Source organism: Salmo trutta, chromosome 1 (assembly GCF_901001165.1).
Source record: "Salmo trutta chromosome 1, fSalTru1.1, whole genome shotgun sequence".
Taxonomy (NCBI): domain Eukaryota; kingdom Metazoa; phylum Chordata; class Actinopteri; order Salmoniformes; family Salmonidae; genus Salmo; species Salmo trutta.
This window is the reverse complement of record NC_042957.1, coordinates 19,275,274-19,288,158: the sequence shown is the minus strand read 5'-3', so window position 1 is coordinate 19,288,158 and position 12,885 is coordinate 19,275,274. Positions and strand designations below refer to the sequence as shown.

The following is a 12,885-nucleotide window of genomic DNA, read 5'->3' as shown; positions in this document are numbered from 1 at the left end:
AATGAATAGAACAGTAGAGCATGCAGCCCAAAGTCACAACCAGACAAATCATCCTCAGTGAATGAGTATACAGTACTGTCACTGTGTGTTTCTGACATGTGCAGTTCTTTTAGTGACAGCCGTAGAGGATGGAGAGGTAGAGGACAGGAAGGAGAGAAGAGACTGAAGGAGTGTGGCTTGGTCTTATTCTCTAAGGATGCTACTGTAGTCCACTCACCAATGAAACCTCTCAACACATTTACATTTACATGACATTTAATAAATATACAAGTTTAATATGGCGCTACACACTTATTCACCCTCAGTATTTAGATAGGCAGTTATCCTAAACAAAATAAATTAAAGACAATTAAAAAAGCAAAATAAAAGGTGCAAAACAATGAAAATCATAATCTTCATTATTTATATGAAATGGAATTAAATCAATTAGTTTTTTAAACATGATAAGTTTATTTTGTCCAACATCCAAACAGAAAAAACGACAGCTGTGCTAAATGTGTGTAAAACTCAAAAGCTATATTAAAAAAAGCAGTGATGTGTTTAAAATGGCATGAGAGAGAAAAAGAAAACAATTAAACACTTGTTTAACCTTGGAAGCCATACATGATCATGACTAAAATAACTGAAATTAATAACCTGTTTTCATCCTTTACTGCTGTCACTCTAAAATAACTACTGAAAAATATGAAGTCATAAAACAGACTAGGAATATTTTCCTGCCTCTTCTGGAAACATTCCCTAACGGTCATCTCATCAGCCTGAGAAGCCTTTGATTGGGAGTCCACTGTATACCATCAAACTACAATCCACTCTCCTTGCAGGTAATGGGGCTGTGGTCAAGAGCGTGGTTGATCCAACGTTGAGATGTGGTTGATCGATGGTCGCTCCATGGTTGAGATGTGGTTATGGCAATAGAAATAGAATGAATAGAACATGCTTGGAATCTCTGATCCTGGCAATATGACTGGTAAACTCATGGGTACACTTGTATTGGCTGCCTGGTGATTCAATCATTTCCATGGTAATGTAGAATGTTCATTCAAATGATGCTAACTGATGTGGCTCTTACAATGGAATGTATTTTTTATGTCATGTCAGTTGAGTTGATTTAACAGATCACATCACAGATTGATGGCACACTTCCTGCTTTGCTCCTATGGGTACACTCGCAATGGCCACCAGTCCACCCCTTATGCCATCATTGACTTTAATGGGGATGACCATTCTATTCATTCTATTTCTATGGTTACGGCGCCGCTCACATCACATGTACCTGTTCTTGATGTACTCTCTGTACATGAGTATGTCCTCTCGGCACAGTGATCTCACCTGGCCAAGGCCAGTTAGCACGTGGTCCTCAAACACCTCCCTGTTGTCCCTGTCCACCTGCGGAGACGACACCTCGTATATACTGTCAGTCGTAAAGCATGACACAGGAACACTGAAGAGAGAGAGAGATAAAAGGGAGAGTTAAAAAAATAAAAGAAATAGTTAAACTCATGCTGGATTTACGTTACTGTGGTACAGTAGCTGGTAGTGAGTCACGTGAAAGATAACTAAGCTAAACAGACCAAAAAGTGTTCTGCAGAAAACTGATTTTTTTAAAACTGAAACGTGGTCCTAAAAGAAGAGATAATGGGTCACAAGACAGATTTGTAGATGATTGGGGATGCATGGAGGGAGAGAGAAATGTTGGTATTTCTACAGCGCTGGTAATCACTAATAATAACTAGTGTGGAAGTTGAACCCTTCACATGTTCAGTCATCTACACAGCTCATTAGCTACTTCAGGTCACAGGTCATCCTCCTGGAGGGTGGTCACACCACAACCCCACCCACCCACCCGCCTCAGGCACATACCCACTACACAGCTCATTAGCTACTTCAGGTCACAGGTCATCCTCCTGGAGGGTGGTCACACCACAACCCCACCCACCCACCAGCCTCAGGCACATACCCACTACACAGCTCATTAGCTACTTCAGGTCACAGGTCATCCTCCTGGAGGGTGGTCACACCACAACCCCACCCACCCGCCTCAGGCACATACCCACTACACAGCTCATTAGCTACTTCAGGTCACAGGTCATCCTCCTGGAGGGTGGTCACACCACAACCCCACCCACCAGCCTCAGGCACATACCCACTACACAGCTCATTAGCTACTTCAGGTCACAGGTCATCCTCCTGGAGGGTGGTCACACCACAACCCCACCCACCCACCCGCCTCAGGCACATACCCACTACACAGCTCATTAGCTACTTCAGGTCACAGGTCATCCTCCTGGAGGGTGGTCACACCACAACCCCACCCACCCACCAGCCTCAGGCACATACCCACTACACAGCTCATTAGCTACTTCAGGTCACAGGTCATCCTCCTGGAGGGTGGTCACACCACAACCCCACCCACCCACCAGCCTCAGGCACATACCCACTACACAGCTCATTAGCTACTTCAGGTCACAGGTCATCCTCCTGGAGGGTGGTCACACCACAACCCCACCCACCCGCCTCAGGCACATACCCACTACACAGCTCATTAGCTACTTCAGGTCACAGGTCATCCTCCTGGAGGGTGGTCACACCACAACCCCACCCACCCACCCGCCTCAGGCACATACCCACTACACAGCTCATTAGCTACTTCAGGTCACAGGTCATCCTCCTGGAGGGTGGTCACACCACAACCCCACCCACCCACCCGCCTCAGGCACATACCCACTACACAGCTCATTAGCTACTTCAGGTCACAGGTCATCCTCCTGGAGGGTGGTCACACCACAACCCCACCCACCCACCCGCCTCAGGCACATACCCACTACACAGCTCATTAGCTACTTCAGGTCACAGGTCATCCTCCTGGAGGGTGGCCACACCACAACCCCACCCACCCGCCTCAGGCACATACCCACTACACAGCTCATTAGCTACTTCAGGTCACAGGTCATCCTCCTGGAGGGTGGTCACACCACAACCCCACCCACCCACCCGCCTCAGGCACATACCCACTACACAGCTCATTAGCTACTTCAGGTCACAGGTCATCCTCCTGGAGGGTGGTCACACCACAACCCCACCCACCCACCCGCCTCAGGCACATACCCACTACACAGCTCATTAGCTACTTCAGGTCACAGGTCATCCTCCTGGAGGGTGGTCACACCACAACCCCACCCACCAGCCTCAGGCACATACCCACTACACAGCTCATTAGCTACTTCAGGTCACAGGTCATCCTCCTGGAGGGTGGTCACACCACAACCCCACCCACCCACCCGCCTCAGGCACATACCCACTACACAGCTCATTAGCTACTTCAGGTCACAGGTCATCCTCCTGGAGGGTGGTCACACCACAACCCCACCCACCAGCCTCAGGCACATACCCACTACACAGCTCATTAGCTACTTCAGGTCACAGGTCATCCTCCTGGAGGGTGGTCACACCACAACCCCACCCACCCACCCGCCTCAGGCACATACCCACTACACAGCTCATTAGCTACTTCAGGTCACAGGTCATCCTCCTGGAGGGTGGTCACACCACAACCCCACCCACCCACCCGCCTCAGGCACATACCCACTACACAGCTCATTAGCTACTTCAGGTCACAGGTCATCCTCCTGGAGGGTGGTCACACCACAACCCCACCCACCCACCCGCCTCAGGCACATACCCACTACACAGCTCATTAGCTACTTCAGGTCACAGGTCATCCTCCTGGAGGGTGGTCACACCACAACCCCACCCACCCGCCTCAGGCACATACCCACTACACAGCTCATTAGCTACTTCAGGTCACAGGTCATCCTCCTGGAGGGTGGTCACACCACAACCCCACCCACCCACCCGCCTCAGGCACATACCCACTACACAGCTCATTAGCTACTTCAGGTCACAGGTCATCCTCCTGGAGGGTGGTCACACCACAACCCCACCCACCCACCCGCCTCAGGCACATACCCACTACACAGCTCATTAGCTACTTCAGGTCACAGGTCATCCTCCTGGAGGGTGGTCACACCACAACCCCACCCACCCACCCGCCTCAGGCACATACCCACTACACAGCTCATTAGCTACTTCAGGTCACAGGTCATCCTCCTGGAGGGTGGCCACACCACAACCCCACCCACCCGCCTCAGGCACATACCCACTACACAGCTCATTAGCTACTTCAGGTCACAGGTCATCCTCCTGGAGGGTGGTCACACCACAACCCCACCCACCCACCCGCCTCAGGCACATACCCACTACACAGCTCATTAGCTACTTCAGGTCACAGGTCATCCTCCTGGAGGGTGGTCACACCACAACCCCACCCACCCACCCGCCTCAGGCACATACCCACTACACAGCTCATTAGCTACTTCAGGTCACAGGTCATCCTACTGGAGGGTGGTCACACCACAACCCCACCCACCCACCCGCCTCAGGCACATACCCACTACACAGCTCATTAGCTACTTCAGGTCACAGGTCATCCTCCTGGAGGGTGGCCACACCACAACCCCACCCACCCACCCACCAGCCTCAGGCACATACCCACTACACAGCTCATTAGCTACTTTAGGTCACAGGTCATCCTCCTGGAGGGTGGCCACACCACAACCCCACCCACCCACCCACCCACCCACCCACCAGCCTCAGGCACATACCCACTACACAGCTCATTAGCTACTTCAGGTCACAGGTCATCCTCCTGGAGGGTGGTCACACCACAACCCCACCCACCCACCCGCCTCAGGCACATACCCACTACACAGCTCATTAGCTACTTCAGGTCACAGGTCATCCTCCTGGAGGGTGGTCACACCACAACCCCACCCACCCACCCGCCTCAGGCACATACCCACTACACAGCTCATTAGCTACTTCAGGTCACAGGTCATCCTCCTGGAGGGTGGTCACACCACAACCCCACCCACCCACCCGCCTCAGGCACATACCCACTACACAGCTCATTAGCTACTTCAGGTCACAGGTCATCCTCCTGGAGGGTGGCCACACCACAACCCCACCCACCCGCCTCAGGCACATACCCACTACACAGCTCATTAGCTACTTCAGGTCACAGGTCATCCTCCTGGAGGGTGGTCACACCACAACCCCACCCACCCACCCGCCTCAGGCACATACCCACTACACAGCTCATTAGCTACTTCAGGTCACAGGTCATCCTCCTGGAGGGTGGTCACACCACAACCCCACCCACCCACCCGCCTCAGGCACATACCCACTACACAGCTCATTAGCTACTTCAGGTCACAGGTCATCCTACTGGAGGGTGGTCACACCACAACCCCACCCACCCACCCGCCTCAGGCACATACCCACTACACAGCTCATTAGCTACTTCAGGTCACAGGTCATCCTCCTGGAGGGTGGCCACACCACAACCCCACCCACCCACCCACCAGCCTCAGGCACATACCCACTACACAGCTCATTAGCTACTTTAGGTCACAGGTCATCCTCCTGGAGGGTGGCCACACCACAACCCCACCCACCCACCCACCCACCCACCAGCCTCAGGCACATACCCACTACACAGCTCATTAGCTACTTCAGGTCACAGGTCATCCTCCTGGAGGGTGGCCACACCACAACCCCACCCACCCACCCACCAGCCTCAGGCACATACCCACTACACAGACATTTCATAGACCACTTTTTCTCACAGCACTCAATCCCCCCCCCCCCCCGTCACAGAATACACAACATGACAGAATGACCCAGAATTCATCAGAGCAGAGCACTTAGTAAAAAGCCAGTGTTGAGCAATGGGGCCAACCATTGGGCTAGACTTAACATCAAGTGCTTTTATGACTGAAAAAGAACAACATGTGAATGTGGAGGTACAATGTGTCTGTTCTGCTTGGAGGTCACAACTCTCTTATTGTAAAAGAGCTTGATATGTACACTCAGCACACAGTACTAAACTGACTTCTGGTAGAGGATGTTGGCTGAGAGGTCACCAAGACAACACAGTGAGGCATCCAGTGGGTCACGGAGTGATGTACAGTAGTTAGCCTTGATTGAGAAGCACTTGTGACTGAAGTGTTTTGGATTAGTCAAAGCAAAGCAAACAGTCACAAGTTAGATAGGATGAACAATACCAGGAAGTGGAGTAGAACTCAACCTAATTGTTTCACATGTTCCACCTTTCCTACCACCATTTCCTGTAGCAACACTGGTCTACCTCTTAGTTGTCCCAGCACGTTTGATGACCCACTTCCTCTGCAGTAAATCAAATTACTTTTCTGTTCTTTGTCCTCTCATTCTCCCTCTTTTTACTGGTTCCCCTGTCCCCCTAGTCCCTGGCTGTGAATTGAGTGTGTGTTTCTGGGTGGTTTCTGGGAGCCTGAGAGAGAAACAGTTGAGGTGGGGAAACTCTCCTCTCCTGAGAGGAAAAGAATGTAGGTGAATACGTGAATAAGACACTGGCAAGGTTTCCATCCAATTGGTGACAGATTTTCATGTGAATATAAAAAAAAAAAATCCTGAAAAACAAATGTACATTTTCCAAGCAGAGTTATGTTTCTATGAAACAGACTTTTGCGGCTAAAAATATATGCGGGATGACGTAGTGCACATAAGAATAACTTTTGCAGTTAAATTCCCATGTACCGAATAAACAATACAGGTACAGTAAATGGGTTTCCATCACATTTTCAACTACTGATGGTTTTGTCACAAAGCATGTTGCGTTATATAGTGAATGTGCCCGCTCTGGTCTTTGCACGTGTGCTCTAGCCAACAGTTCGGAGATACCCTACCCTCACTGAAGGACTATTTACATGAGATTCCTATTATGGAAAGAAAAGATCAAATGGCAGTCAAGCATCGATCATCATGTCATCAGAATAAGACCCTCGATATTTATTGGAAAGCAGCATCAAGATCACCGTGTACTTTCATCACTCTGTGAAGTTCATCATAACTTATTTCATCTGTAGTTAAATAAACTGCATGGTTTCCCAGGTCGTAGTGGGAGAACCACACAACATATCATCGCTTGACTCCAACTTTACTTTGATATTATATCAATATTTGAGCAGAAAGGTATTTCAACCGCCATTTCACACATAATTAACTTTACAGACACTAAAATATCCTACCTTGTCTAGCGTATTTCATTTTGTCAACATTTGGAAAGTTTACAACAATGCTGACGGCTGGTTCCTACTACCAAGCGCATGTGAGGACAACACTGCTGACGGCTGGTTCCTACTACCAAGCGCATGTGAGGTCAACACTGCTGACGGCTGGTTCCTACTACCAAGCGCATGTGAGGACAACACTGCTGACGGCTGGTTCCTACTACCAAGCGCATGTGAGGACAACACTGCTGACGGCTGGTTCCTACTACCAAGCGCATGTGAGGACAACACTGCTGACGGCTGGTTCCTACTACCAAGCGCATGTGAGGACAACACTGCTGACGGCTGGTTCCTACTACCAAGCGCATGTGAGGACAACACTGCTGACGGCTGGTTCCTACTACCAAGCGCATGTGAGGACAACACTGCTGACGGCTGGTTCCTACTACCAAGCGCATGTGAGGACAACACTGCTGACGGCTGGTTCCTACTACCAAGCGCATGTGAGGTCAACACTGCTGACGGCTGGTTCCTACTACCAAGCGCATGTGAGGTCAACACTGCTGACGGCTGGTTCCTACTACCAAGCGCATGTGAGGACAACAATGCTGACGGCTGGTTCCTACTACCAAGCGCATGTGAAGTCAACACTGCTGACGGCTGGTTCCTACTACCAAGCGCATGTGAGGACAACACTGCTGACGGCTGGTTCCTACTACCAAGCGCATGTGAGGACAACACACATACGTTCTGCAAAGACATACATGACCTTTTCTGCACTGCCTGAGAGAAAGAAACCATCTAGAGCTCCACTGTCCCATGATCAGTCAATTAAAACACTGATACTGCTTTTCTCCTTTTTCCTCAGCCTTTCCCACCAATAGTGAGCCTCCGTTTAGCTCAGCCAATACATGATGGGTCAAACGGATTAAGCCAAGCGCAAGAGATGGGGGGGGGGGAAAGAGAAAAACTTTTAGGGGATGTGGTTACATGTTTAAGAATAGCCTTGTTATGCAATGGCAGGTACACCTGCTGGACCCATGGCCATGACATGAGAGAGAGAGGGATGGAGGGAAAAAGGGAGGTAGAGAGGACTAGAAAGAGTGATGAGGTCAGATGATAGAGAGAGAGAAAAGGGAGAGAGGGAGGGAGCGTATGATACAAAGTTAGCTTTATTGATGAATCAGTTTGTTGCCCTAGCCACACACAGTGCTCTATATCAGGGCTGGATGCTGACAGGACGCCTGGCTGACAGGATGCCTGGCTGACGGGACGCCTGGCTGACGGGACGCCTGGCTGACGCCTGGCTGACGGGACGCCTGGCTGACGCCTGGCTGACGGGACGCCTGGCTGACGCCTGGCTGACGGGACGCCTGGCTGACGCCTGGCTGACGGGACGCCTGGCTGACGGGACGCCTGGCTGACGGGACGCCTGGCTGACGGGACGCCTGGCTGACGCCTGGCTGACGGGACGCCTGGCTGACGGGACGCCTGGCTCTCCATAGAGAAACAGAGGGTGATGAGAACAACACTCAGCCAGCTTCACTGAGACGCTTCACCGACATCAACACAGAGAATCAGCTACAACATTCAACAAACGACAACACGTGTCCATTCATACTCCTCCACAAAGGGTTAACATATGAATCATACAGCAAAACAATAAAGGAGTCTGACTCCCTCCCCCTTCAATTCATCTGTATAAGCCCACTCATGTATATGAACTGTCATACAGGCCTCTCCCTTTAAGGGAACAGTAGATCCACGTGCACAGGGCACCCGCATATGTATGCGTTAAGCATGGATGGGTCCGTGGGGAATGAGAAAAGCCTTTCAGAGCCCGGTCTTGTTGTGGCTGTGTGTATTGTTTGATGGGGATTTTTCTCCTTTCATTCAAATCCATATCTCAAAATTCAAATTCAACCTCCTGTGAGATGGATCTCAGAGGTTTCTCTCTCTACCAGTCTCTCTCTCTCCGCATCGCTCCCTTTCTGCCTCAGATTGTGGAACCTCTGGCTGTGTGTTGGCTGGGCGGTTGACTGATCTCTGCAGTGATGTGAAACCACAGCAACACGCTGATTCAGTAAATAGACCCTGATAGCACACGTAACTCTCCTTCCATCCTGTCTCCAGTCTATATGTTTTGCAGCGAAACAAAAAAACAATCTAACCCTCCAAACCTCTCAAAGGGTTCTCTGAAAGTTCCCCTATTCAGACTAAATCTCGCCATGGTTATTATGGAAGGTACTGAAGGCTTTTATTGTTCTAGCCTCAAACTGAGCCAGGAAGAGAGCAACAAGTGTCTCAGTGTGTGTATGTGTCAGTGTGTTTGTGTCAGCGTGTGTGTGTCAGTGTGTGTGTGTGTGTGTGTGTGTGTGTGTGCCAGTGTGTGTGTGTGTCAGTGTGTGTTTGTCAGTGTGTGTTTGTGTCAGTGTGTATGTGTGTGTGTGTGTGTCTCAGTGTGTGTGTGTGTGTGTGTGTGTGTGTGTCAGTGTCAGTGTGTGTGTGTGTGTGTCAGTGTGTGTTTGTCAGTGTGTGTTTGTGTCAGTGTGTATGTGTGTGTGTGTGTCTCAGTGTGTGTGTGTGTGTGTGTGTGTGTGTGTGTGTGTGTGTCAGTGTCAGTGTGTGTGTGTGTTTGTCAGTGTGTGTGTGTGTGTGTGTGTGTGTGTGTCAGTGTGTGTGTGTGTTTGTCAGTGTGTGTGTGTGTGTGTAGATGGATTGCTATGCGTCAACCACTTCAACGTCCAGGAGATGGATGAGACGAAAGGATGTTACCGTGACAACAGGCTAGTGGAGATGAACAAGGGTTCCATGTAAGGGTGAATGCACTCAGGGCAGGTGTGTGGGTGCTGATGAAGGATTGAGGTATTAGAAAACCACCCTCACCTCTGAGACACACACACACACACACACACACACACACACACACACACACACACAGCTAATTAACATTCTCCCAATAATGGTCACCTACATTAAGGAGCTGATTGTGGAGGTGTGATTGCGTGAACCCATTAAGCAGTCTAATGCCACACAGACACACACACCAGAGCCCTCAAACTCAACTCCGGACCTGGAAGCCAGTTCCACTGCTTTTCCCCCCCATTGTTCCCCTCTAATCAGGGACTGATTTAGACCTGGGACACCAGGTGGGTGCAATTAATGTTCAGGTAGAACAGAGAACCAGCAGGCTCCGGACCTCGTAGGGTAAGAGTTGAATACCCTGGACCAGAGGATTGCAGGATTTTAGGGTGCTACAACCCAATAGGCTTGTTCACTAGATCTAACAGGCAGTAGTGATGGGTGGGGGGATAGATACATGTACACATATTTTGGACGATATATCATATCGTATTGTTTTGAGAAGCTTGTTCTCCATCTTCTTTTTAAATAGGGAGCCCATTTTTTTTAAGCACTTTTATTTCCAAGACTGATCAAAACCTTCTCATGGCTCTCTTGTTCCTCTGCAGCAGACATATGGTGAGCAATATGTTTGGAACATCGAATCACAATAAAATCACAGTATCGAATGGCAATACATATAGAATCATGAGAATCACAATACATATAGAATCATGAGAATCACAATACATATAGAATCATGAGAATCACAATACATATAGAATCATGAGAATCACAATACATATAGAATCATGAGAATCGCTATACATATAGAATCATGAGAATCGCAATACATATAGAATCATGAGAATCACAATACATATAGAATCATGAGAATCACAATACATATAGAATCATGAGAATCACAATACATATAGAATCATGAGAATCACAATACATATAGAATCATGAGAATCACAATACATATAGAATCATGAGAATCGCAATACATATAGAATCGGCACCAAAGTATCGTGATAATATCGTATCGTGAGGTCCCTGGCAATTCCCAGCTTTAACACGCAGTGAATGAAAGTGCAAGATGTATTCCTCATTTTATTGGAGGGCCACACAATGCTCTGGACCTGAAAACCATTCAGCCCATCTAACACTAAACCCACCTCTCCTCAGAGTCGAACTGCCTAGAAGGAAAGGACAATGCAGTCAAAACACGTGTTTCAAAATTTTTTCTTTGCTTTAACCCTTTACACTCATGGGAATTGGCCTATATGGATAAGGTCAAATTGAAATGTTTCTTACAGAAGACCTATAAAAAGCATAGGACAATGCTAGCAACACTTTGGAGATTATGGGGAAATGATCAGACCAAAAGGTGAGGACACAACAGTTCACCTGACAAGACAATCCAAACATTAAACAATTTGAATCCAAACATGTGCAATTTACATTTACTGTACTTTTCACAGCATTTGTCAATAACAAAATGTGAAAATACTCTGGATACATTCAGTAACATAATAGGGTTGGGGTTTGAGTGAGAGGTCTAACTGGCGTCTCCAAGTGGACACACACCTCTCCAAACTGTGCACAGTTCAGTCATTTCAATGCACCTTTATGACTCAAGGAAATAGCTTTCACGGTGCTTTTCTGAGCTCTCCTAGCTTTGCCATTGAGGAAATGAAGCAAGCACACTTGTAGTTGTTTTGTTTGGAACACAACCCTGTGTCCACACAATCACAGTAGTTGTTAACGCAATCCAAAAACATTCCTTTATAAAATCACAATATGGATTAGGTGGATCATTATTTTGAAAGCTAACATTGTTGCCAATACAATAAGCTAAGTTATAAAAAATGATCTTAGTGTTAGGCTTCAAAAGGCACTTCAGACAAACCAATTGTAATTTAGGTGTGCATCGAATGGAGGCATGAGTGCATTCAAGTGCGTATTCCGCGGGAAATCTTCTTCACAATACGACAAACATAGGCTCATTCTGTTCAGGACAACTGAGTATAAGGCAGGTCATCCATCCATGTAACTGTGGATCATGTATGATAATATGAATTGCAAATTTGGAATCATGGGTGTGTGGTGTGCTTATATGACATTACATCTGTATTTAATATAACCCTTGTACTCTTTTAAAACACAGACTTCTCTCGACATGTCGCCTTCCACATTTCTCTCACTCAGACAACAACAAACAGACAAAAGTAGGCCCATTAGTGGGAGGGATGCGGGCATGTTCTTGTTGAGAGCGGTTCTCAAGTTTAAAACAACTGTCAGTCAAAAGCAATACAAGTGTGTTTGCTTCATTTCCTCAAGCCGAGAACATGAGCGCTGATGTCCCGTATAGCATGTAACTGTACAGCTACTGCGTTCCAATTTAGGCACTTAATGAGAAAATCTGCCATTTTCAACCCGTATATGGGATGACGGGTGTTGTGAGTGGAAAGGGCTACTGGAAAAGGAAATTAAATTAGGATAAATGTAATCAAGATTGTACTGTGAGTCTGTGAGTGTAGAGTCTGCACTCGTGTAATATCATCCCCTCCATGCCTAAGTTAATGGCTGAGACAGGTCTCAAGGGGGGTGAGGCTGTGGATGGAGGGAGTGGGGTGCCAGGGAAGGAGGGGGAGATGGATAGAAAGATAACACGGATACAGCGTTTTGCCACCCCTCTCTCCCAATTTCTCCCTGCAATTTCTCAAGCAAGAATTTTGCTACGACTGTCTGATAGTGGTCTGAGTGGGGTGGGGAAAAACAGAAAAGTAGATGTTATTGGCTGAGAGGTTTGGAATGCTCTTTCTTATTGGTCTATTGACTAGTGGTGATGTCACCAGGCAGGTCAAAACTCCATCCCACCAACAAAGGCTGACATTTCAGGGGGTCTTTACAAACAGCTCTTACACTAAAA

General features: G+C 48.2%; 1 protein-coding gene across 1 annotated transcript in view; it reads right to left on the bottom strand.

Annotated features, from left to right (window-relative positions):
• Positions 1-237: 237 nt before the first annotated feature.
• fig4a (FIG4 phosphoinositide 5-phosphatase a) overlaps positions 238-12,885 on the bottom strand; it is a 109,542-nt gene continuing 96,894 nt past the window's right edge. Inside the window, exon 24 of the mRNA XM_029738008.1 lies at positions 238-1,441. Coding sequence (XP_029593868.1) covers positions 1,264-1,441 — 178 coding nt within the window. The 3' untranslated portion in view covers positions 238-1,263. The remainder of the gene's footprint in view (positions 1,442-12,885) is intronic.